Source organism: Mastigoproctus giganteus, chromosome 3 (genome assembly GCF_048544385.1).
Source record: "Mastigoproctus giganteus isolate SK-2022 chromosome 3, ASM4854438v1, whole genome shotgun sequence".
Classification (NCBI taxonomy): domain Eukaryota; kingdom Metazoa; phylum Arthropoda; class Arachnida; order Uropygi; family Thelyphonidae; genus Mastigoproctus; species Mastigoproctus giganteus.
In genome coordinates, this window is record NC_143577.1 from 67,466,143 (window position 1) to 67,494,117 (window position 27,975).

General features: G+C 40.0%; 1 protein-coding gene across 1 annotated transcript in view; it reads right to left on the bottom strand.

Moving 5' to 3' along the window:
* Positions 1-27,975, bottom strand: part of LOC150088059 (centrosomal protein of 135 kDa-like) — a 507,662-nt gene that overhangs the window by 403,838 nt on the left and 75,849 nt on the right. The window contains exon 5 of the mRNA XM_090369998.1: positions 21,995-22,123. Coding sequence (XP_090226124.1) covers positions 21,995-22,123 — 129 coding nt within the window. The remainder of the gene's footprint in view (positions 1-21,994; positions 22,124-27,975) is intronic.

Sequence of the window (27,975 nt, forward strand, 5' to 3'; positions counted from 1 at the left end):
TTGGAACTCCCTTCCTTAAGTGATAAAAAAGCCCTCTTTTAACCACTTCTAAGTATAGTGGCTGACATCCAGTTAATACCTGCAGAGCAGGGATGCTGATGGTGCGGTACACTCTGCAAATTGAAAGGAGCATGAATTAGCATTAGCAGAGGCATATGATGCAAGAAAGCAAGCTTATTCAGCATCAGCCAAAAAAAAAAAAAAAAAACACAACCACTACTCCCATTTCACCCCTCCGTTCATTCGAAATACCTGTCCAGCTGAGCCTTAAATTTGTTTAGGCTATCAACTTCAACAACAAGTGATGGAAGTCTATTCCACAACTGCCCGCTGGCTAAAGGCAAATTTCCGCACATCTATCCGACATCCGTCCTTCCTCAATTTGAATTTATGCCCTCTCAGGTGATTATTCTGAGCAAGAGGAAGAATCCCATCGGCATTGAGCATGCTCAAGCCATTCAAAGCCTTATACACCTCTATAAGATCGCCTCGCCGATGCCTAGTCTCCAGACTCTGTAATTTGCAAAACTTAAGCCTTTCTTCGTAAGAGCAACCCTTTGTTCCATTCACTAATCTTGTTGCCCTTCTCTGTACTCGTTCCAGCAGCTCTACATCCTTCTTGAAATGAGGCCTCCAGACCTGTATACAGTACTCAAGGTGTGGCCTGACCAATGCCTTATACAAGGGAATAATCACATCCCTATCCCTGCTAGAATCTCTGGAATTGAATCCAGCTTACGTTTATTTCTTGCTAGGATGGCTTTTCGGTACCAGATGGAGGCACCATAACACACAATTGGCACATATGCATCATGAACAGTCAAACTAACAGATTGGTTCCCTATCCCTGCTAGAATCTCTGGAATTGAATCCAACTTACGTTTATTTCTTGCTAGGATGGCTTTTCGGTACCAGATGGAGGCACCATAACACACAATTGGCACATATGCATCATGAACAGTCAAACTAACAGATTGGTTTTTGGTTTGGTTTTTTTTTTTTGGTTTTTTTTTTTAGGAGCATTGGCAACTAAGGCCATATTGCTCCAGGGATATGCTGTGGTCATTCCCTGACCTTTCTGCATCTTCCGTATTCGGTGGTCATGGGCTCAAACCCCGGTCTAATCAAGAAGCGTGTGCTACGCACACTGCTCCTGTCCACCCGGAGGTGCCTCAAACTAACAGAAAAGACATCAGTGAAAAGATTAACCTTCCCAAACACTTCCTCATCCATTTCACAAATATACATGGTCATTTCCAACCTCAATGATGTCCATTTCCACTCTCTGCCAAGCCCCAGTTACTTTTTCTGACAGAATCTCAACTATGGTTGTTTTCATCACTGCTTATCTAGATTGTCCTAATTATTTGCTGCATGATTCCTCTCACATCAAAGGTGGTACTTGTGAATATGTCTGCTCTGATATTCCCATTCACAGATTTAGTAATTTGGAATTTCTTTTCAGTCTTCTCTGGCTTAAAATTTCTCTATTACAATCTCTCAAATTCATCTGTTGCTTCTATCATTCTTCCATCAATTTTCTCTAGCCCAAATTTCCTAAAAATTAGGTAATTTTCCTCAGTGATTTTAATGTTCACAATTTCTGCTGGCTTCAGTTTTCTAATCATATGGACTAAAAAACTGAACTGAAAAAGGACTGGGTAAGGTGCTGAGTCTTTTGCAATTACTAGTGAAGTCTTCACTTATCAGAATACCAGACAATACTAATCAAATACACAACACTATCTTTTTCTCACAAACAACCTTTCAAATCACATGGGTGAGACAAGTGGTTCTCTTGGAACTTCAGATCACAACTTGGTGATGGTCTCTACTCCAATGAAGCCTTTCCCTCATATGCTATTCTCAGCCTAATGTTGTTTGGCATTACAAGAATGCAAAATGGGATATGAGGAAAAGAAGAATAGCAATCTACATGATTGCTATTCTTCTTTTCCTTGGTCAGATTATTGTTTTAAACCTCCTTATGTAAAATGTATGCTCAGATCATGTCAGTTAAATTATTCTTGTAGGGATGAAATACTTTATTCCACACCCCACCTTAAAATTTTGTCCTTTATCCTTGGTTTTCTAAATATGGCACCTCCGAGCCAGGTGGGCAGGAGCAGTAGGGCGTAGCACACGCTTTTTGACTTAGACCGGGGTTTGAGCCCATGATCACCAAATACGGAGGATGCGGGTTGGCGTCAGGAAGGGCATCCAGCCGTAAAAATTGAAAGCCAAAACAATAAAAAACGCTGACCCCCATATATATTGGGAAAAAGCGAGGACAAAAAAAATCCTTGGTTTCTAAATAAATGTGCTAAGGCCATACAAGATAAGAATTTTGCATATATTTGTCATATATTATTATATAATTAATATATTGTTTCATATATTAAGCAATATTTGTGATGTGCTTTTGCCAAGAGAGATGTGCTAAAATCTAAGTGTCATCAAAGACAAGCAAAGGAGCAGTAGACGCTCTCTTTTGCAAAAAATAAGATAGGACTGAGTTCTAGAGGGATTAAACTAAACTAAGTTTTCTTTATCCCACTAAAGGATTGCCTTGAGGTCAGTATTTAAGGACTTGGTGGAGGATATTCAACAAGTTGAAGCTGTCTGTGCATGTTGTTAGAGTGGGGATTTAATGGCACACAGACTACCATGGCCAAATTACACCTGTTACTTTGGAGTGTTGAGAACAAAAGAGATCTAGAAGTGACTATTATAAGTTGATAATTTTTAGGTAGGCAAAAAACTGATAAACTGGCCTCATCTCCAATAATATGAGTAAGTTGCAAAGGCTCATGTAAGTTAAGCAGTGATTTGAAAGATGCAATTCTGGCTGAATGGTAATGTGCACACTCAATGAGAATATGCTTAACAGTAAGTAGAGAACTGCAGTTCAAGCAATGTGGGGATTCCTACCCTGGCAGTAAAAAGGGGTGTGTTAAATGTGTATGGCTAATTTGCAGTCTCGCAAGCATGGCCTCTTTAATCAGAAACTGGATCTCCACAGCCATGGATTCCATTTTATTTCAAGAGCTTGTTATATGTCTGGGTCTGCCATATTTGAGACCACACATCAGTACATATCATTGTACGACTAACTTGTAATCAGTATAAGTACTTGGGATGTAATCAAAGCCAGAATGGTGCCTTGCTGCTTGATATTCATGCTCATTGTCTGGTATTTCAATGTGCTCAAGTATCCAACAAAACTTAAGAGTCAGTTTATTTTCATTAAGATTAAGTAATTCGGATCTGATTTGTGTCAGAAGCAGATGGAAATCCTGCAATTTATTTTGTAGGACCTGTGTACTTAAAAAATGATTAAGAGTCAAAGCCATCTTGATTCATAGAGTTCCAGCTACAAAAACAACATTCAAGCAGTAACAGGACAGAGACAGTGGATATAGGATTACTGTGACAAAATGTTGGCTTGACAGGGAGTGTTTCCCACACTGACAAAAACTGTTATCACAAGGAAGTATATACACTGTCCATGGTAGTTATACTGGGTCTAAGGCATGAGGGATATTTGCAAGCTGGAGGTTCTATTTGTGTTAGCTTTAGTAACCGGATACCTGCAGGTTTATTTTCATTGGATTTGTTTCGTATGTCCAGATGGAGTGAGAATAGAGACTACGTAATTGGGCTGCATAGCTAAGGAGCAGTACCTTTCTCCTAAGATGTAATGGAGGTTCACTGGCATCTATGTACAAACTTTGCACTGAGGACACCCCGAAAGTGCCTAAGGCAATCCTGAGAGCCCTATGTTGGACTGGATTGAGCCAGTCCAACATAGTGCTCTAAGGGTTTTTATGTGCAGAATCAATAAACTGAGGCTCTGTAGCCTAAACGGGGTCTGATTAAGGTTCAATATAGGTACAGCAGTGAAAAGTGGTCCACTCTCCATGTCACAGAAGAGATAACTTTAAGTATACTCATCATCTTCGTACACTGAGTTCATGTTTGCATTACATGTTACTGGAAGGCAAGTTTAGTATCAAGTACTAGGCCTAAGAGCCAGATATCATTGCTAACTGGTATTGGTTGGGTTACCATTTAGCTTAAGTTCCGGATGGAGCTGATGGTTTTTGATGCAGAGAGGCAATAGCCATTGTGGGACACAAATGACTAATTTGTTTATTGAGAACGGTAGTTGTTGTTCAATGGAGAGCATAATTTTTGAGTGGCAAGATATTGTAAGATATTGTATGGTCATATGAATATAAATAAGTGTCAGCATTATCTGGGATACTCTGTTAGATTGTTTACCCTAACCGCAAAGAGCTAAGAACTGATCCTTGTGAGACCCCCCCCCCCCTCCTCTTGAACAACTGTCTGGATAGAGCATTGCAATAATGCACTTGAAAGTTTTTTTTAGTGAAAGCTCTGTATGATTAATGGCAACTGACCCTGAGAAGTCACATGGCATACAGATTTTTAAGAATACCATAACACCAGGTGGTATCAAAGACTTTATCAATGTCTTTGATACCACGGCAAGATGTTCATTTTGGACAAAAATATTCTGTATGTTGAATTCTGCCTCCATCATTGACCAATTTTTTTGGAAGCTGCAATGGTTCTTATTCATCACTGATTGAGTTTCTATATACCATACTAACTGAGTGTGAATCATTTTTTTTTTTAATATCTTACCAAGGCAACTGCTAAGAGATATTGGTCGATAATTTTGAGGATCTGACCGATTCTTTCCAGGTTTAGGAAAGGCTAAGACTATTGAGTGGTGTCAAGAACAAGGGTAGTAAGCTTTCTGAGAATATCCAGAATTCGCAAAAGCATTCACAATTTTTTAGTATGAACACTGTCTGGCTCAGAAAAATACACTCTTTCAGGTAGTATAAAGGACATAAGTCTACTCCTATTAAAGGCTTAAATAAAATTTTCAGCTTTATGGCTGGTATAAATGACTTGTCAACATTGGCCTTTATATCATGTATTTGACTTAAGCACTTTGTACCACCCTCCACAGATATATCAGTAATTATCTTATGCACCTTCAGCAACTTTTCAAGTTGCTGAAGGTGCATAAAATAAAATATCCCATTCAGATCCTAATGAACTGTTTGATGATCTGTTTAGGGAGCTCTCTAGCTCAAAAATTGTAGGTCAGTTGTATAGAAGTTCAGCTTACATCATTCTGTATAAGCTTTTTCTTGTTTTAAGTCTGACTCATAAACTGATATGTCTGAGATTTGAGCAAAAGATTCTGCCAGGGCATTCACAATTTCCTCTGGAAAGGAAAAGTCTTTGCCATTCCAACTTAGAACAAGTTTTGATACTGGGAAGAATTTACAATTCAATTTTTTGATTTTGTTCCAGTATGCTTTGTAATGGCAAGAGCAAATCAGATCCACTATCCTTTTTTAGCCTTTTTCCATACATAGCATGCCTTAATTTCAAGTTTCTTGAAATTAATCAAAGTGTCAGTTGTTGGATACTTGGAGAAAAGGTTCCATGCTTTATTCTGCAGTTTTTTAGCATGATGGCATGCATCACTCCACTAATATTGGAATGTTTGTGAGGACCAACTGAGGTTTTATCTATGTTATGACCTTATCAATAAGATAGCTTTTGATGACTTTGTCAGCAAAGGAAATAGCAGTGGTGAACATGTCCCAATTTTTCATAGAGAATTTCCATTTTATGCTAATGTCTGTGCAATTTACAATTAATTTGGTAATGATCACTGTTCAATGAGTTATCTAAAACTACCCACTGAATGTTTGGGAACAGCTTTGAGGAACCAATTGACAGATCTATAGTGGTAGATGTTCCTGTGGGATAGTGGATATAGTGGTTCCTGTGGGTAAGTGTCAGTGCCTGTGTTTAATAATGTGAGATTCTGTTTATTAATGACTGATTCAATGAGTTTTCCTCGTGTATCCATACAGGGAGATCCCCCTCACAGGATGGTGTCCTTTGAAATCCCCAAGCAGGGAGAAAGGAGATGGAAGCTGCATAATAAGATCCTCCAGATCTTTCAAAGTGCATTCTTTTTTGGAGAAAGATATACAGAGAATATAGTTAACATAAAACTCAAAGCAACATATACCACTATAGTCTCTAATGTGGCCTGCAGTGGATGCATTTGGTAGGAATTTTGGAATCCACAAGGCTATGCTTCCTTTTGTTGACTTCGGGATATTTCTCGTCTTGTTGACAGATTGTACAGTTTTTAATCATTGGGATCACATATGGAGTTCAAATGATTTCCTGCAGGATAGATACTTACTGGACTATTATGTTTGATCTGATCATAAATATCAAAAATATTGCTGTGTAGATCTCTACAGTTCCACTGCATAGTGTTCTGCATTATTTGGCTGTAGAGAATATGTGTAGTTCTGTCTGTTTTTTGAAACCAGCCCATTGTGGCAATCTAGGTTTATCTTTTTATTTTATTTTTTTTTTTTTTTGAAAAAGTCCAGTTTCCATTTCATCTTACCTTGTCTGAACTTTTACCAGAATCAAAATAAACAAGAAAGATATACTAGTCAGAAATCAGTGCAATCAGAAACCACAGTTGCTGATGCACCAACAAACCCAATAACAACAACAACAACCATTTCATCTCCAGCATGAAGATCTAAAATTGGCCCTGAAGGGTTAGACATCAATATCCATATTTGATGAGAACAGTTGGTCCTTCTTAGTTGAAGCAATTACTTTCAGTTTTACAGTTTCTGGTGGAGTATGAGAAACAGTTGGTGGAATAGTAAGCAGAGTATTACAAGCATAATTCATTGTACATTTCTTTGTAGTTGTATGCTGTGGAGATGAGAGTACATATCGAGCTGAATCAGCAACTGACATGGATGGGGGCAGTGATAGCCATTTGAATTACTATCAACTGGTATTTCTGGATTGTTGCATTATAAGTGACTTCTGGGACGTTGAGCATCACTTGCTTCTTGATAGGTTATCATTTGTTCAACCTTGTATTTCTGAATCATTTTCCTACCTTCCAGAGTTCACAAGCCTTTGGGTAGGCTGGATGCTGGCCTTTTACAGTTTGGGCATTGTAGAGTTTCTGCAGTACAATCCATTTGTGCATGGGCTTTGCAGTCGCAGTTCAGGAAAACTGTGTTCCTTCAACATGCTGTTTGGGACTGTCCAAAATTCTGAAACTTGTAGCATCTGATTGGATTGGATATATATGGCCACGTGGCAATTGAGGTATCTGGATTTGACACTTGATGATAAGACTGGCATACCAAATATAAGAATAATGTTTATAGTGAGAACAAGGTCACCATCTTTTCCGTTAGTTATTCATTTTGCTTGAACACCTTTTTGACCTTTTAATTGCTGAATTAGCTTGTCTTCAGTAACATTCATCAGTTTCCATTCTGCAATTACCCTTTTGAAACTATTAAATGTAACATGCAATACCTGTACTGGTATTCTACCAAGAGTTGAAATCTTAAGCAGAACCTGAGAATGCTGGTGGCTTGCTGTTTCAGTGAGTAAATCTCCAGATATAGCCTATCTGGAGATTTACTCATGTAATTACTCATGTAATAGAGTAAATCTCCAGATATAGCCTATCTGGAGATTTACTCATGCCATAGCCTATCTGGCACTTAATCCATTCAGATATTGGTCAGTCTTACTATTCCTATGTTGTACCAGGTGGTTAGCTGGGCCACTGTCCTGCATTATGAGACAAGACACGTGATGCTCACCATGAGTGTTGACCACAGGTGCCCCATGTGTAATCTTTGGCTGGCTGTTTAACTCCTGTTGAGCCAATCATGGTAAACTTGTGACACCACAGAATAAGAGTGCTTAACCATGTTGGCCGATGTTGAGATACTGGCACCTGCATGCCTTGCACCCAATCATCCCATGTGTGAAGTCAGAAATATCTCAATGTCAACCTATTCTTCCATACTAAAAGAAATCAGAAATCCTGTAAAGATAAAAAACATCATTTTTGTGCATTTTATTCAAAAATGATAAAGTATATTTTGCAAAAAATCTTTAGGGCATGGATAAACACAGATATCAGTTTGAACCCAATGTGCACAAACTACCAAAAGATGCTTATAATCAGCCAGACCCAAAAAACTGTAGACCTGTGTAATCCAACAAAACACTGACATAATGTACATTCACCAATGTGCTTCAATTACTTCATGGATCAGAAATTCTGCCCTCCAATTATTTGGAGATTCACAATCTATATGGTATGGACTACACATTTTCTATTATTTATGGCAGCATTTCCCAAATTAGGGTCCGCAAAATGTTCAGAAGGTATTAAGTAATATATGTTTATTTTCTTAAAAAATATACTGATAGAATCACAACGAACTTAATCAAGAACATTATTTATTTTCGATATGATTAGTGTATATAATTATATACATATTTCAAATTATTCGTTGTATGTATTGCAAATTGATGATAAAGTTATTATTATATATCTGTATAAAAATAAGAATAAAGTTCAGTTGTTTCGCACATTAAACTTTGAATTTTCTTTTCAGAAAACTCAGTGTTCATACTAGGTTTTCTTTTTTGAAGGGGTCCGTAAATTTCAATAGTTTGGGAACTGCTGATTTATGGGGAATCTAATATTGACCTCATTATCACTAATCAGTGTGCAGCAAGATTGGTTAACAATTAGTCAGTGAAGAGTGATTGGGTCTACAGCGAGCATCATGCAATACATCTTTCAGTGTTGTCGGGGGACACTTCAGAAGTGGGCGCCTCCGTAGCCAGGTGGGAAGAAGCAGCAGTGCGTAACGCACGCTTCTTGATTAGACCAGGGTTCGATCCCGTCACCACCAAATACGGGGATGCGGAAAGATCAGGGAATGATTACCGCATATTCCCGGAGCAATATGGCCTTAGTTGCTAATGCTCCTAAAAATCAAATAACAAACAAACAAACAAACAAACACTTCAGAAATGAAATGGTGTGCATATTAATCAACTGTTGGCAGACTTGTGCATGAGATAGAAAGGGGATGTCCCCGGGGTTTAGTCTTTGGTACACTCAAGTGGAGCCTGAGTAATTTTGGAAGATTGGCTTCAAAATTGTCGCCTGTAAACATGGTTGCCTATGCTAATAACCTTGTATTATTAGTTGATGGTGAGTCTAAAATCCAGACTGATGTCGGGTTCAGGGAACCCAATAAAAAACTAATTCACTGCTGTGCAAGTCAAAAATTAACGGTTTCAACTACAAAAACAAAGATCATGTTACTGAAAGGATGCCTGCCAGGAACTAATATCCTTTATTCTCACTAGTGGTAAGAATAAATGATATTAATTTACGATCAGTAGAACAAATTAAATATCCTGGGTACAACTAGATGGATCATTTAGTTATATCAAACACATCAAACAGCTGTCTGCCAAAATAAAGAAGTTTGCTGCTATGATTCCCAAAATAACAAGAACAGAATTAGGTATAAAGGGAAAATCCTTTCATCTCCTGTATGATTATATTTTTATCCCAATAAAAACCTCACTCTGCAGCTTCTATATTGTTTCAGAGAGTAAATAACAAAGCTGTTGAGGAAATTATCTTCGATTCACAGGACTATACTCCTGAGGATAACGCATAGCATGCAAAACTGTTTCAATGTCAGCTCTACAATTAGTGAAAAATTTCCCGCTGAGTCACACTTAATTTACAGATGAATGTCCTCCTGTTTACACCATTTCACAGCACACAGCTTTGGTGATCTGCAGATAGATGTTGCAAATGATCAAAAAATGAAAAGGTGAGAATATGGGAATACATAATGGTGGAGTGGCAAACACACTGAAGTCAATCAATCAAAGGGTACATTACTCAGAAGTTCCACATGTAAAGAATACTGCTTATCTGGGATGTTCATAGTTTGATGCAGACTTGCAGGGAACTTTTCTTTTGACTGATCACAGGTCCATTTTCACAAAGTTAAATCACTTGGGGATATCTGAAGGAATCAACTACTTTTGCAGTTCTGACAAGACTTGGAATCATATATTATATTACTGTTAGCAACATGCAGATCTCAGATTGAAAATAATTTCCAAGCAGCAAGTCTAAATAGCTTGACAGAGGTGATGAGCAATTATTAATTGGTTCAAGAGGACTTTGATGCTTTCTGAGAGTTTACAAGAGGCAGAGAATACTGCTATATTATGAATCTACGGAAAATTGACTAAGAATCAGATTGGACTAATTCCTATAGGAGAACCGTATGTTCATAAATTCAAAATAAAATTTTTATCTTAAATATCTTAGGAGCAAGTATGGATGAGAGGAAAATTTCTCTGAATATATGTTAAGTTGCTTACTCCTAATTCAATGCATGAAACTATTATTGGTATAACAAATCTCATTTCAGAACGAGAGTAGCCTTTGCGAACGTACATTTTTGCCGCTCCTGGAACAGAGAAGTTTTTTCTGATTTATTTTCTGTTTTATTAGCTTAAATTGGCATATTAACTTATTTTCTGGAGTAGTTTTATATTCTTATTTACGATACTTAGATTAAAGTAACTTAGATAGAGATTTTGTAGGTATTACTTAGTATCGGAAAGGGCATCAAATCCACGTGTTTACTGTTCGTAAATAGCCGCCATTGTAAGGCGATACAAAATATCTAACTAGATAGCATAAGCTTAATATAGTATAGTATAGTACATAATATTGTAAATTAATCAGATAATTAATCTTGTTGAACTTCATTGTCAATTAAGTTGTACTTTTCACTATACATATAACGACTTGGGTTACGTAACTTAAATAATTAGTAAAAAATAAATAATTAATACTTAACTTGATACGGAAGTTATATAAAGGGATTTCGTAGATAACACTCAATACTGAAACATAAATATAGCATTATAACTGTGTTGAGATATAAGTTTAGAGTTTTTAATTTTGTACTGAAATTGAAATTTTATTGAAATTAATCGAAATCATGACTCTGACCAGAGCAGCAAAGCAAAAGACTCAAGCTAATGGGAGTGGTGTGGCTCAGGGGAGAACTGAGGGGGGGGCAGTTGCCCTCTGAATCACAGCCTATTAAAATGCACTACTTGCTTGATGTTTGTATAGCAGTCAGGTATGGGACATAATACTGCCATGGGGGATGTCTTTGTGTGCGCGTGATGCAAGGAGTGTAAGGAAATCAGGCGACAACTCAGCATTGTTATGGGCCTATATGAGAGCTTGAAGGACAGGGTAGATGCCCTCGAAGGATTAAAAGTGAGGGGCCCATCAAGCTTTCAGCCGTCCACACCAATGCCAGAGCTTGCACTTGGTCATCACGCAACACAGCGGCAGCCCCCAAGACAGAATGCGCTGGTCCCAAAGGAACTAGTAGTTGTTGGTGACTCTATTGTCAGGGAAACGGGAAACATGCTTTGTAAAATGGATAGGTGGAACAGGACCAGGGTATGTCTGCCAAGGGCAAAGGTTCATGACGTTGTAGAGCGGATATTATCTTTTAAGGGCACAAAAGGTGATACAGTTGTACACGTCGGCACTAATGATATTAAGAGTAGGAGACTGGCGAAATTACTTAACAAGTACAGGTCACTGTTGAAAAAAAAGCCGTGAATTAGGGTTGAATTTGAAAGTGTCTGCAATTCTGCCCAGACACGATAGGAGGGAGTATATGATGAGAGCCCTGTCGATCAATTCGGCCCTGGAAGGATTGTGCAAGGCTCAAGGGGTAGAATTTTTTTCAGCCTGGTCTGTACTTGTTAACAGGAGAGACTGCTTCTACAGCGATGGGATACACTTAAATAGAAAGGGTGCAAGAATGTTTGCTGATGCTATCGAGGCAGTGTTAGGTGGGTCGGAAAACTGCTAGATTGGGGGGATACAAGGACAAATAGATTAACAGTAGCCACTGGCAGAGGTGAAAGTGATTCTTGCACTGCTTCTATTGGAATGAGCCGCAGCCTGGAAAATAAGATGCAAGATATTTCAGAGACTGCTGGGAATCATTGGGGTACAAATAAACACATAGGTTGTTGTGTTAGGGTAGCTAAGAAAAAGAACAGGTGCATGTATACTTGCGTGTACACCAATGCTAGGAATTTAGTAAATAAATTTGATGAATTTGAAGTATTGCTCAATACATCAAAGGCAGATATTGTGGGGATTTCAGAGACGTGGTGTCACACAGATATGAGGAATGCAGAACTGGAATTTGGGGAGTACAATGTCTACAGAAAGGATAGACAGGGAGGAGGGGTTATGCTATTAGTTAAGAAATACATAAAATCCAAGGAAGTGAAGCCGGTCGACACTGCTGGACAGTGCAGTGTCGAGTCAGTTTGGTGTGACATAAAATCTGTGACATAAAATGTGACAGATTTCAGTTTGGTGTGACATAATGTGACATAAAATGTGAGATCAAAATTTAGAGTAGGAGTGTGCTAGAGGCATAATGACTCTGATGAGTATAATAAGAAACTGTGCAGGGAAATAAGAGTGGGCCAGTAAATCAGAGAGTCTTATAATGGGGGATTTTAATTTTTCCAGATATTGACTGGAATTTGGGGGCTGGTCACTCACACACTAGCAAGGCTTTTGTGGATTTATTGGATGATTGTTTTCTACATCAGCATGTTCGGGAGGCAACTAGAGGGAGTAATACTCTTGATTTGATTATCAGTAGTGATTCTTCATGCATTAAGAATCTGCAGGTAAATGAACCACTAGGTGGCAGTGATCACAGTGTGGTGAAGTGGGATTTACTCAAAGAGGTAACTACCATTAGGGGTAAAGGGAAGGGTTATTGCTTTCGTAAAGGCGACTACGATGGACTGAGACAGTATTTAAATTCTATACAGTGGGACCAACTGATGATGTTACCAACAGCAAATTCAAAATGGGAAGCATTCAAAGAACGTATCTTGGAAGCTACTAGGCTTTACATACCAACTAAGAAATACTGTTCAAGATTTAGGCATAAGTGGATGTCAGATGAACTAATGAGACATATGGCAGAGAAGAAAAATGCATGGGATACATACAAATTAACACGTGACACAGAAGCCTATGATAGATACAAGTGGATCTGTAACCAAGTTACAAAGGAGGTTAGGCAGGCGAAGGCAGATTATGAGAAATCTTTGGCAAGGGATGCAAAGAAAAACAGCAAAGAGTTGTTTCCTTATGTAAACTCTAGAAGGAAGGGGATGAATCAGTTTGGTCCACTTGATATCGATGGGTCAACTGTTGATGATCTTGCTCAGGTGGCTTACAGACTGAATGAATATTTTGCATTGACATTCACACATGAGGAGTTATTCAGCGAGGGGAATGCCAGAGGTGTATTCAACTCTGGCAGTAAGCTAGAGAATCTTGTAATAACTGAGAGTAAAGTGGAGGAGAAATTGTTGAAGATAAATACAAGAAAGGCACCTGGGGTGGATGGGATCTATCCAGTCATATTAAAGGAGGCAGCAAAGGAAGTAAGCAAGCCCTTAGCCATAATTATGAGAGCTTCCTTGGACTCAGGAGAAGTACCCATGGACTGGAGATGTGCAAATGTGACCCCAATTCACAAAGGAGGATCAAAGGGCGACACAAGTAATTATAGAACTGTTAGTTTAACTTCTGTTCCTAGAAAATTAATGGAGGCACTGGTTAAAGAAGCACTGCAGGATCATCTAGACAAGACTTCAGTTATAGCTCAGACACAGCATGGTTTTGTTAAGGGGAAGTCTTGCCTGACCAACTTGATTGGATACTATGATGCAGTCACAAAAGAGCTGGATGCAGGGAATAACTTTGATATTATATACTTGGATCTTAGAAAGGCTTTTGATACTGTTGCACATGGAAGACTGCTGCACAAATTGGAGCAGTGTGGCACTGGAGGCAAATTGCTGCTATGGATAAAGGGGTGGTTGAGGGGGAGAAGACAGAGAGTGGTAATCAATGGACACTGCTCATCGTGGACTAATGTTATTAGAGGAGTCCTTCAGGGTTCGGTATTGGGTTCATTATTGTTTTCTGTATTTATAAATGATATTGATGATGGTATATCAAGCTTAATGTCCAAGTTTGCAGACGATACGAAGGTTGGCAGGGTTGTCAAGGACACTACTGACACTATGCTACTGCAACAGGATCTGGAAAGGTTGAGCAGATGGGCTGAGAGGTGGCAAATGAAGTTTAACATTGACAAATGTAAAGTACTACATATGGGAAACAGTAACACCAGAGCAACGTATCAACTCTGTGGTACTACACTGACAGTGGTAGAGAATGAAAGGGACCTGGGGGTGGTTGTGCAGGCAGATATGAAGTTTTCTGAGCAGTGCAGACAGGCTGCAAGAGTAGCTCATGGTTTATTGTTGATGAAATATAGGAATTTTTCTAGCAAGGATAAGGAGGTGATTATTCCCTTGTATAAGGCAATGGTCAGGCCACACCTAGAGTACTGTATACAGGTCTGGAGGCCTCATTTCAAGAAGGATGTAGAGATGCTGGAACGAGTACAGAGAAGGGCAACAAGATTAGTGAATGGAACAAAGGGTGCTCTTACGAAGAAAGGCTTAAGTTTTGCAAATTACAGTGTCTGGAGACTAGGCACCAGCGAGGTGATCTGATCGAGGTGTATAAAGCCTTGAATGGTTTGAGCAGGCTCAATGCTGATGGGATTCCTCCTCTTGCTCAGAATAATCACCTGAGAGGGCATAAATTGAAATTGAGGAAAGACAGATGTGCGGAAATTTGCCTTTAGCCAGCGGGTAGTTGGTTGGTGGAAAAGACTTCCATCCCTTGTTGTGGAAGTTTATAGCCTAAAAAAATTTTAGGCTCAGTTGGTCAGGTATTTCGAACGAACGGAGGGGTGAAATGGGAGTGGTTTTTTTGTTTTTTTTTTTTTTTGGCTGATGCTGGATAAGCTTGCTTTTTTGCATCATATGCCTCTACTAATGCTAATGCTAATATCTTTTGGTTCAGCGGCAAAGTTGGCTATAATGGCAGTGATCCCTGGATAGACCTAGAAGAAAACTAAGAACATACATGAGATAACAGAATGGGAGTTTCAGAAGGAAGAAGTACAACAGTCTTACAACAGGCAAACCCCAGGAATAGATAACATCCACAACTATTGATACACGAAGTTCAGCTGCACATACACACAGGTAACATAGCAGTGCAGTTCATCCAGATGATAAGGCCCCCTGACACAATCCCAGGGTCTCTGACTCAGGGAATCACCTACTTGGAGGCTAAGGACAAAGACACCATAAACATGATAAAATACAGACTGATCACCCGTCTTCCAACAATGTAGAAGCTGCACAACTAAGAGGATATCAGACCACTTGGAGAGAAAAAAACATCATGACCGCAAAAGATGGGTTGTAAGCAGAAGAGAAAAGTATGCAGGGAGCAACTGACCACTGATGTGGCACTTATGGAGCAAGCCCACAAATAAGCACCGAAACCTGTACACACAGCCTACACCAACTACCATAAGGACTTCAAATCCATGCACAGAGATGGCTGGTAGAGACACTGTAGATCTACAAAAGTTAACCCGACACCGACACAATACCTAGAAACAATCATGGTGAAATGGAGGACCACTATCAAGGTTGAGAACATCATAACCAAACTGATTCCCATCAGAAGAGGAATCTTCTAAAGAGAGATTTCCTGAGCCCGGTATGGTTCTGTCTAGCACTCAACACTATCCACCAGGCTCAATAACATCAAGTATGGATATACCCTGAAAGAAGGGAAGGAGAATCTGTGCAACCTCTCTTACCTGATGTACATGGATGACATTAAACTCTATACTGCAACTGAGAATCAACTCCAACAGCTACTACAGCATTGACATCAAGATGCAATTTGGCCTAGACAAATGCAAGACCCATGGACAGCATCAAAGACATCCAGTCAGCCAAAACTACCAGGTGAAGACTGGTCAAGAGATTAAAGCCATAACAGAGGGAGAGACCTATAAATATCTGGGGATGATGATGGCTCAGTAGTCAGAACACAAGGAGATCAAGGCCTGCCTGACTGAGAAATACTATCAGAGACTGAGAAGCCTTCTAAAATCAAAGCTGAATGGTGGGAGCGTGGTCACAGCCATAAACACTTGCACAGTCCCAGTACTAATGTATTTCTTCAGGATCATAGCTTGGACCAATGCCTAGCTTGATGAAATTATGAGATGGACCAAAATAATAATGAACAAGGGTTGTAAACACCACCAGAAGTCGACCATCGATAGACTGATCACAGCTCGGAAAGAAAGTGGGAGGGGATCACTTCACTGAACAAGAGAAGAAGGCAATTAAGAACCTGCATATTACTTTTAGGAAAACACAGCACCAAGATACTAAGCCATAAGAAAGAAAAACAAATGGCACACAACATTCAACTATAACAAGGACACCCCACTCACACAGACCGAAGAAACAAAGACAAAAATATGGACGAAGAAGGCACTCAATGGCAGACACTTCAGTGACCTCCATCATAAGTACATAGATAACATGACTTCCAATGCATGGCTCACAAATGCAAGGCTCTTCCCTGAGACCGAAGGATCGTGCTCACCATCAGACCATGTAATCAACACCAGAAACTACAGGAAATATATCACCAAGGATCCTGGAGTGACAGATGACACATGTCAACAATATCACCTGTCCCCAGAGACAATCAGGCACATCACCGTGGGATGCAGGACGGAATACTCTCTCACCCAGAAAGAGTACACTCTCAGACATGACCAGGTTGACAGGATAATGCATCAGAAGCCAGCACAAAAATACCATTTGATCAAAGAAAGTGTGCCACATTATAAGTACGAACCTCAGGCCATACTAGAGACCCCTACTTGCATACTATACTGGGAACATGCCATAATAATGGAAAAGATGATCCCACACAACAGACCAGACATAACCCTCATCAACAAGAAGAAAATGGCTACCTAACTGACCAACACAGCAGTGCCCAACACCAGCAATCTCCAGAATACCTACAAGGAAAATATCAGGAAATACACAGAAATAATTACCCCAGAGGCTCACATCTGATGAGTATGGGCTCGGCACACCCAGGGTCCTGAGCTGAATATCATCATTCTGTGTTTTCTTGGTGATTCCCTTCTACTTTTCTTTCTCTGGGTAATTCAGAAATTTGTTTTTTGCCTGGTGTAGCATAAGCCTCAGGCTTCCTTGCACCATATGGCTAATAATAATAATAATAAAAATAATTGAAATGAATACGTACATCATGCGAGCATACTATGAAATAACCAGGCTAGAGACCGATATGACCATGTACAAGTCGCGAATACATACCAAGTGGTTGGAACGATACCTGGATATTCAGGTCACCAAACAGCAATTAGCAGACCAAAGAAAGACCATCATCACAAAGAACCTAACAGCTCCTGCCATCTTGGAAAAAATCAAGCAGGATGGGAGTGATCAACTACAAAGCACAAAGAATATGGTAAATATGGAACCAGAGGAGGAACAGCATACCATGGAACCAGAGAGGAAGAGTAAGAAGAAATACAACCCAGAGTAGCTGAAGTGGAAAGAGACGAAGTCATGATATCCAGAATAGAAGACGAGTGAAAGAAGGCCCTAACAGAATTCAAAGGAATGGACCCCACAAGAACCCAAGTGATACCTAAGCAGAGGCCACATAAAATCCTGTGGAGAGTAACAGACCACCTCAATCGGCAAATAATGCCACATTACCTTGACAACAATGGTGCAACGCTGGAGGCTATCCACACAGCCATATACGGTGCTGCCATAGCAGCTACTAGGATTAATGGAAAAGAAACGAGCGACCAGCATCATAAGAATCAAAAACAGAAAGAACTGCCAAAGAATTGGGAAAGAAGACTTCAGCAGAAGGTAGAAGAATTAAGAGTCAAGGTAGGTAAGTTGACCCAGTACCAACAGGGTAATAGAAGTAAGAAATTGATCGGAAAGGTGAAGCGCATCCTCAAGAGAGATGGCATCCACAGCAAACATGAGACCAGAAATCAGAGAATAGGAGAATACTTGGACACACTGAAGCAGAACTTCCTCGCACTCAGCAAGAGACTACACCGTGCAAAGAGAGCTCCCAGAGGAAAATAAACAGCCAAATCTTCGATGAGGAAAAAAGAGCCTTCTACAGGAAACTGGGTGAAGATGAGAAAGCAGGAAATGGACCACCCAAGAAGAAGACGATCAAGGAGTTCTGGGAAAATATCTGGAGCAGTGAAGTAAGACATAACAGCAGAGAACCCTGGATAGAAGTAGAATGGAAGAAAACCAAGGACATACAAGAGATGAGAGAGTGGGAGATTTGAGAAGAAGTAAAACAGTCGATCAGGAACACTCACAACTGGCGAACCCCAGGAATTGATAACATCCACAACTACTGGTACAAGAAGCTCACGTGCACACACACAAGCACCTAGCAGAGCAGTTCACTCAAATGATAAGGCACCCGGACAAACAATCCCAAAGTTTCTCACTGAAGGAGTCACATATCTGAAGCCTAAAGACGAAGATACAAGAAACCCGGCGAAATACAGGCCAATCACATGTCTCCCAATGATGTACAAGATCCTGATCAGCTGCATAATGAAGAAGATATCAGACCACTTAGAGAGTCAGAACATAATGGCCGAACAGTGGAAAGGATGCAAGCAGAGAAGCAAAGGATGCAAGGAGCAATTAACCATAGATCCAGCAGTTATGGAAGAGCCGCAACCTATACACGGCCTACATCGATTACTGCAAGGCCTTCGACTCCATACCTCATAGCTGGCTAATAGAGATCCTGAAGATCTACAAGGTTAATCCGATAGTGACAAACTTCCTAGGAGCAACAATGGCGAAATGGAGTACCACCATTAAGGTCAAGAACATCACAATCAGGCCAATCCCCATTAGAAGTAGAATCTTTCAGGGAGATGCTCTGAGCCCACTATGGTTCTGTCTAGCTATCCCGCTATCCACCATGCTTGACAGCAGCAAGTATGGATATAACCTCAAAGAAGAAGAAAGAATCTGCACACCCTCACCCACCTGATGTACACGGATGACATTAAGCTCTACGCAGCAACCGAGAAGCAACTCCAGCAACCACTCCGGATCCCCGAAGAATTCAGCAAGGACATCAGGATGGAATTTGGTCTATACAAATGAAGACCCACACACTGCACCAGGGAAAATTAGTTGGCTGAAACTACCAGCTGCTGACTGGTAAAGAGATCGAAGCTATGACAGAAGGAGAGACCTACAAATACCTAGGGATGATGAAGGCTCAGCAGTTAGAGAACACAGAAATCAAGAAGTGCCTGACCGAAAAATATCATCAGAGACTCAGAAGCCTGCTGAAAGCAAAACTGAACAGAGGGAACACAGTTAAAGCCATAAACACCCATGCAGCTCTGGTACTAAAGTACACCTTCGGGATCATAGATTGGACTAACACCGAGCTAGATGATATCATGAGAAAGACAAGGACAATGATGACCAAGAGTCATGAACACCACCCAAAGTCCCAAAGTCAGCAGTGGAGAGACTAACAATAGCTCAGAAAGAGGGAGGAAGGGGCCTGATATACCTGATAGAGCAACAGAAAACAGCGATAGTTAGCCTGAAGGATTACTTCGAGAACAACACAGCACCACTCCACCAGGCCATAAGGAAGATAGATAAGCGATATACCCCACTCAACCTAAGCGAGGAACCCCCCTCCCACCCAGACATCACAAGAAACTAAGTTAGAAAGATGGGCAAAGAAGACACTCCATGGCAGACAATACAATGACCTTCATCAAGATCATATCGATAGCACTGCTTCCAATGCATGGCTCACAAGCGGGACGCTCTTCCCCGAGACTGAAGGATTCGTGCTGACCATCCAAGACCAGGTAATCAACACCAGAAACTATAGAAAATACATCACAAAGGAGCCTGGAATATCAGATGATAAATGTCGACGATGCCACCTGGCCTCAGAAATGATCCAACACATCACTACGGGGTGCAAGGTGATCACCCAGACTGAGTACACTCATAGACACGACCAGGTAGCCAGGACAATAGATTAGAAGCTAGCGAGGAAGTACCAGTTGAACAAAGAAAGTGTACCATACTACAAGATAAAGCCCAGGCAGTGTACTAGAGACCCGAACACAAGCTGTACTGGGACTGCACCATAATAACGGATAAGACCATCCTGCACAACAGACCGGACGTAACCCTTGTGGACAAGATGGAAAGGGCTACCTATCTGAGGCGCCTCCGTAGCCAGGTGGGAAGGAGCAGCAGTGCGTAGCACACGCTTCTTGATTAGACCGGGGTTCGAGCCCGTCACCACCAAATACGGAGGATGCAGAAAGGTCAGGGAATGACCACCGCATATCCCGGAGCAATATGGCCTTAGTTGCTAATGCTCCTAAAAACCAAACAACAACAACGGCTACCTATCTGATTGACATAGCAATGCCTAACACTAGCAATGTCCAGAAAACCCATGAGGAAAAAATTAGGAAGTATACGAACCTGAGACACGAGGTCAAGGAGATGTGGCATAGGCAAGAAGTATTGACCATCATGTCAACCACCGGTATGGTGCCAAAGACTCTACACAGCAGCCTAGCAGCAATAGGTCTCCCAGAGAACACCTACAAGGAACTCCAGAAAGTCGCAATCCTGAACACCTGTAGGATAGTCAGAGATTTCCTCGACCAACAGTAACACAAGCATTACAACCACCCTGTGTACTTGGTAGCAGTACCTGTCATGGAGTGAAATCCCCCAATCAGGGAGAAATAATAATAAAACGGAAAGTCAAAGAAATGTGAAATATGGAACAAGCAATGACTATCCCAATTATCATGTCAATTACCGGTATGCCAAAGAGCCTCCATAAGAACCTAACAGCAATTGCCTCCCAGAGAACACTTATGTGGAACTTCAGAAAGCCACAATTCTGAACAGCTGTAGGATAGTAGGAGAGTTCCTCAACCATCAGTAATAACAATAATATTAACCAGACACAATCAACCATCCCATGCACTTGGTACCAGTACCTGTCATGAGGCAGGGGGAAAAAATCACATAATAATAAAAGAATCGGTTTAGGAATGTGAAATTTTGAATTTTATATAGATAAAATAACCAAGAAAAAATTATTTACAAAATAAAGGTAAAAATGGCTACACTGAAATTCATTTGAATTTTTGGATTTTCAACTCCATGTGATCATAAGCAACTTCTGAAACCAAAGACCACCCGCAAAGGATTTTCAAAACAGATTATGTTATAGTATTTTTAAATAAAAAGTGTAAATAATTCTCTTTATCTCACTTTCATGGTGTAGGTTTTTTTTTTATTCCTTTCTTAACTTGTGCTTCTTGAGAGTAATTATCCCTACCCAGAATATAAAAAGAGTTCAATGAAGTCCTGGAGGCATGTAATCTGACTATGAGTATGTGAAAATGCCACTAGCATACTGAATGATACTAGTTATTAAAAATTTCATTAAATTTGCACCATGTAATGTATGATACTCAATACCAAACCTATCCTTTCCATTCCCACACCCAAAAGAAAGAATATTCCACTTCGGCCAGGCCAATTTCAAGCATGGACCATGGAACACTACCAAAGTGCATATGATACACTTTTCTAAAAATCAGCCAAGAATTCACTTTGCATTAACTGTATTCACTGTTTTCATCACCATGTCATACACTATCTCTTGTGTTATTCCCAAACATTAAAATGGGATGCCCTCTTCTTAATTCATTTAACATTCACACTAGGCTTAGAGTAATCATGAAGGGAAAAGTATACTTACCGAATGAGAACATTTTAAAATACAAAACAATACTGCTATGAAAAACTAATCAGTGGTTCTCAAAAAAATCCATAAACAATTTTGATCAGAACAAAAGTATGATACATAAATTACTATTTACACATTACAAACCTGAATATTTAAATGTGCAATAGTTCTTTCCTTTTCCCTGTCTTGTGATTCTTTAATTACAGCCTCAAGAGGACGACCACCTTCCAGTAAAAGTGTTAAACGCTCAATTTCTTTATCTCTAATTTCTATCTAAGAAATGAAGCAGATATATAAAATTTACAATTATTTGATATCATAAGAATTCAATATAACAGATTAATGAATAATAATAACAACAGTAAGTCTAATCACAATAAGATTTAGTATTAATAAAAGCAAATCTATCCAAGGAAGCTAGACTGATTCAGTTAAAAATAAATAACTGGTTTCATCCAGGTATCCATCCAAAAATTCCTTAAATTTACACTAGCTCTCTAACAGAGGCGGACTGGCCTTAAGACTTACCGGGGGAAACCCTGGTGGGCCAGAGGCCGGTGTGATTTTGGCTATAAACAATATGGTCATAAACACTAGTATGAGGTCGGTACAAATTTTTCCCAGTAAGAATTTTTGACCCGGTCCGTCTCTGCTCTCTATATCTAACAGATTAGCTGGTTATTTACCACAAAAATTAATAACTCTTTTGCTAAAAGAAAACTGCTATATCTAGAGCTGCAAAGTTATAATATGCACTCAGCAGCCACTTTATGTCTTCATACTGTAATATGAAGGGATACTGTGTATGTATAATTTCATGTGAGAATGGGCAAGACTGAACATGATATGGTAGTCAGCACTGGATGTGCCAGTACAAGTATTTCAGAAACCATAATCCTGCTGGGATCTTCATGTATTCGGTCCAATAACTGAATTAACAGCCATCCAACAGCAATCCAGTGGTCACAAACAAATCAGTGATGTAAGAGGCCAGTGAAGGTGCGTGCAGTGTAACAAGAAAGGCTAATTGGTCACTCAAATAACAATCCCAATACAATGGTGATGTAGACTGACATATAGAAAAAAATAATATGGGAAACTCAATTAAAAGAAATAACTCTTCAATAAATGGAACAACAGTTATCAACCTGAGATGAAAGGTTGATAACTGTGACAGGCAGATGACACAGTTATCGCAGCAACCTCACAAAGAGAACAATCAAATAATCAAATATACAACAATTACTATCAAATAGAATAGAATCTAAAAGTGAAGAAATGGCTTTACAATTAGCAATAAGAAGTCAAAAATTAAGTGTATCAATATAAACAAAAATAACATTCTCTGCAGAAATGGAAATAAAAAACAGGTCAACAACTTTTGCTATCTAAGAAAGTAATTCTCAGACAACAATCAAACTAAGGAAATCAGATCAGGTACGGGAGGGGGGGGATTAAAAAAAAACAAAAAAATTTGTATTCACCCAAAAGTAGTTGTGAAGGAAATATGAAATTTTTTTTCTTTGACACCTTGAAATCTCTATAGTAAACCCCACAAATTTTGGTTTCAATCTGACAATTTTTTTTCTTTGCAGTGCTGAATGAAGTGAAGTGTCACAATGGACAATGTGGAATACAGATAACTGATTTTATTTCTCTTTCTGCAAGGGAAAACACTCAAAACAATCCACAAAGAATTGGTAGCTGTTTATGGAGAAGACTGTCCAGGTTACAGTGTTGCTGTACATTGGTATAAACAATTCAAATGTGCAATAACCTCAGTGCATGATGAAGAAATCGCAGGATGCCCAGTGTTGCAAAATTTGAGGCATTAATTCTGGAAGATAGCCATATTAGTATCAAATAGCTAGCTACAGAGTTCCAAATTAGTGTATGGTCAGAAGGAAACATCATCCACCAACAGTTGCATTTGATTAGTGTCTGCTAGTCAGATTCCAACTAGCATATACTTGGATTTAAGGAAATATTTTGACACTGTTGTGCATGGAAGACTACTGTACAAATTGGAGCAGTATGGTATTAAAGGTGATTTGCTACAATGGATAAAAAGGTGGTTGAGTGGGAGAAGACAGAGAGGTAATCAATGGATGCTGCTTTTCATAAACTAATGTTATTAGTGGAGTTCCCGAAGTTTCGGTGTTGGGCCCACTGTTTTGTACATTTATCAATGACATTGATGAAGGTTTATCAGGCTTAATGTCGAAGTTTGCAGATGATACAAAGGTTGGCAGGGTTGTTAATGACAGTAATGGCAATGTGCTACTGCAACAGGATCTAGAAAATTTGGGCAGATGGGCTGAGAAGTGGCAACTGAAGTTTAACATTGACAAATGCAAAGTACTGCATATGAGTAGAAGTAATCCCAGAGAAATGTACCATATGGCAAAAAACAAAAAAGATCTGGGAGTAATTGTGAAATCAGATATGAAGTTTTCTGAGCAATGCAGAAAGGCTGCCAGAGCAGGTAATGGGGTATTGTCAATGATGTACAGGAATTTTGCTAGTAGGGAAAAGGAGGTGATTATCCCTTTGTATAAGGCAATGGTCAGCCACGCCTTGAACACTGCATACAGGGCTAAAGGAAGGATGTTGAGTTCTTGAGCATGTACAGAGAAGGTCAACAAGATTTATGAGGGGAACAAAGAGGTCCTCTTACCAAGAAAGGTTTAAGTTCTCCAAATTGCAACAGCTGGACACTAGGCACCTGTGAGGTGATCTGATTGAGGTGTATAAGGCTTTGATGGGTTGAGCACACTGAATTCTGATGGGATTCTTCCGCTTTCTCAGATTGCGAACCTGAGGGGGCATAAATTCAAACTAAGGAAAGATAGTTGTAGAATAGATGAGTGGAAATCTGTCTTTAGCCAGTGGGTGGTTAATTGCTGGAACAAACCTCCCTCTGTCATTGTGGAACTTGATAGCTGAAATAAATTCAAAGAGGAATTGGACAAACTTTTACAGGGAATGGATGTGTGAAATTGTTTTTTTTTTTTGTTTTTTTTTTTTTTTTTAGCTGATGTTACATAAGCTCATATGCTTGCTTTTTTGCATCACATGCCTCCATTATTACTACTACTACTCCAAGAGTTCTGACTCCTTACCAGAAGTAAAGGGCACAATGTGCACATGAAATGTTGTCAATGTGCCAACAAGAGCAAGAGGAGTTTTTTCATGGCTAGTCACTATGGATGAAAGTGGGATCCATCCCAATGATCCCAAAACTAAACAAATGCCAAAAAAATAACAGCAGGCAGAATCACTACCCCCCCAAAAAAAAGACAGTGGAGGTGGCGCTTTGCCTTATGCCGATTCTTAATTTTGTGTGGTACTTTAAGACCTTATTTCTGTTGATATACCGAGTTATCATCAGATATTATAGATTGTGGCTTAATTACAAAGGAATGGTGAGTCTACTCTGAAAATTGGGATTAGTGTATTCAGCGATAACTGAGATATTACTCCGTATATGTTTCAACTGACTTATGGCATAGGCTTGTGTTGCCATAACATTAAATATATGGCATTAGGCTTATATCATAACAAAATTTTGTTGTCATACCAAATTTTAGATAAAACTGGGGAGTACTTCTAGGTAGCAGAAGTGGATAAACAGTTGATTTTTATGCTCCGCTGCCTAGCTTAATTTGGTAAAGATTAAGTCTTAAATTAAGTATATATGGTATCAGTGAGTATCAAACATCTAGTTTTGATATGCACTATGCACTAGATGTGCCTTCTAATACAGCAATGGGCTTGTGGTGGGCATCATTTGCCGTCATTTTAATCAACCTTTTGCATACAGCATTTCTTACCTGATTATCCAGATCATATCGAAATGGAAGGGAAATCCAACAAAAATAAGGATCCCCTGACCCAGAGTCAGAATGACAACCCAGTCATGGACCAAATAGAGGAAGAGGAGTACACACCCGACCAGGGGCTTCCAAAACAAAGTGGAAAAGCAGCAAACAAACAGTACCCAAGTCAGAGAGGGAAACTCATTCCTGGACTGAAGCTAGGAAGCAGAAAGACCCACGGAGAGGAAAATCCACAGGAACTACCACTGTATTCCATTATGCCTGAGGGTACACTCCAGATGAAACACCCTGTATCTTAAAACGGCACTGGAAACCATATTTAAAGACAACCCGAGCAGAGTATCCACTGGAATTCGGTCCCAGATAGTGACCATCTTCAACAAAAATGGAAGCACTCCTGAATGAAACCTACCTTTACAGTGAGAGAGCAACTGCTAAGCTACAAGCACACAAGGAATGTGGAGCAAATCAAATGCCACAGCGTGTGCCCACATATGCTCAAGCACTGAGGATTGCCACCAAAACTGCACAACAGATCAGTAGCGTCACTGCACCCGCCCCCCGAGCAGAGTATCCACTGGAATTCGGTCCCAGATAGTGACCATCTTCAACAAAAATGGAAGCACTCCTGAATGAAACCTACCTTTACAGTGAGAGAGCAACTGCTAAGCTACAAGCACACAAGGAATGTGGAGCAAATCAAATGCCACAGCGTGTGCCCACATATGCTCAAGCACTGAGGATTGCCACCAAAACTGCACAACAGATCAGTAGCGTCACTGCACCCGCCCCCCGAGCAGAGTATCCACTGGAATTCGGTCCCAGATAGTGACCATCTTCAACAAAAATGGAAGCACTCCTGAATGAAACCTACCTTTACAGTGAGAGAGCAACTGCTAAGCTACAAGCACACAAGGAATGTGGAGCAAATCAAATGCCACAGCGTGTGCCCACATATGCTCAAGCACTGAGGATTGCCACCAAAACTGCACAACAGATCAGTAGCGTCACTGCACCCCCCCCCCCCCCCGCCCAGAGGAAAACTTTCCTGAAACAGCCAAACCTGGTAGTATTGGGTACAATAACCCACTGGAAACCATATTTAAAGACAACCCGAGCAGAGTATCCACTGGAATTCGGTCCCAGATAGTAACCATCTTCAACAAAAATGGAAGCACTCCTGAATGAAACCTACCTTCACAGTGAGAGAGCAACTGCTAAGCTACAAGCACACAAGGAATGTGGAGCAAATCAAATGCCACAGCGTGTGCCCACATATGCTCAAGCACTGAGGATTGCCACCAAAACTGCACAACAGATCAGTAGCGTCACTGCACCCCCCCCCCCCCCCCCCCGCCCAGAGGAAAACTTTCCTGAAACAGCCAAACCTGGTAGTATTGGGTACAATAACCCCAGTTGAAAATCAGACAAGCAAGGAATTAAACGAGCAGATCATCACTAAACTCAAAGATAAGCTAAAAACAACGCAAATAAAAGTGGTCAGGAAGACCAGGAATGCTGGAGTCCTGATAGAAACAGCAACTAAAGAAGAAGCTGAAAAGATAATACACAACACTAAAGTACCCGACATGGGCTTGACTGCGACTGCACCGATAAGGAAAGGACCATCGTTCATAATCTATGACATACAAAAAGATTTGACCCTGGACCAGACAGTAGAGGAAATCTACCAGTAAAACCTGAGCCACACCTTACCCAGCCAAGACCCTAGAACACTGCTTGTTCCCATATACTTGATACCATCAAGAGACATGATCAACATGAATTGGATTTTGGAGCTAGCCCCGGCAGCTTGACGTGCCCTGAACAGACAGCCTAGGATTTTCATCAATTGGATGCCATTGTTTTCAAGAACGGGTAACAATCCCCAAATGCTTCAGGTGTTGCAAGTTTGGGCACACCACCCACACTTGCACACAAAAAGAATCAACCTGTGGCCATTGCTCTGCAAAAGGACATTGGTAATCCACAGGCCCAACAAAACTGAACAACCAACTTGTGTAAATTGTAAAAGTCTCAAAGTTAGACTCACAGCAATCGCTTAGGAATAATAAATGCCCCGTATACCTGAAGATTAAGAGTCTATACCAATCCAGACTGGATTATAGAATCTTCAATAGCACACAGGTCAATTTTATGCAAATAAATGCACAAAGGGCTAGAGCAATAGTAGATTAGGTCAGGCCGAAGGTGAAAGAGGAGAACATATATGTACTCATCCTTCAGGAGCCGTACACAGCCTTCAAGGCAGTCAGAGGGTATCCT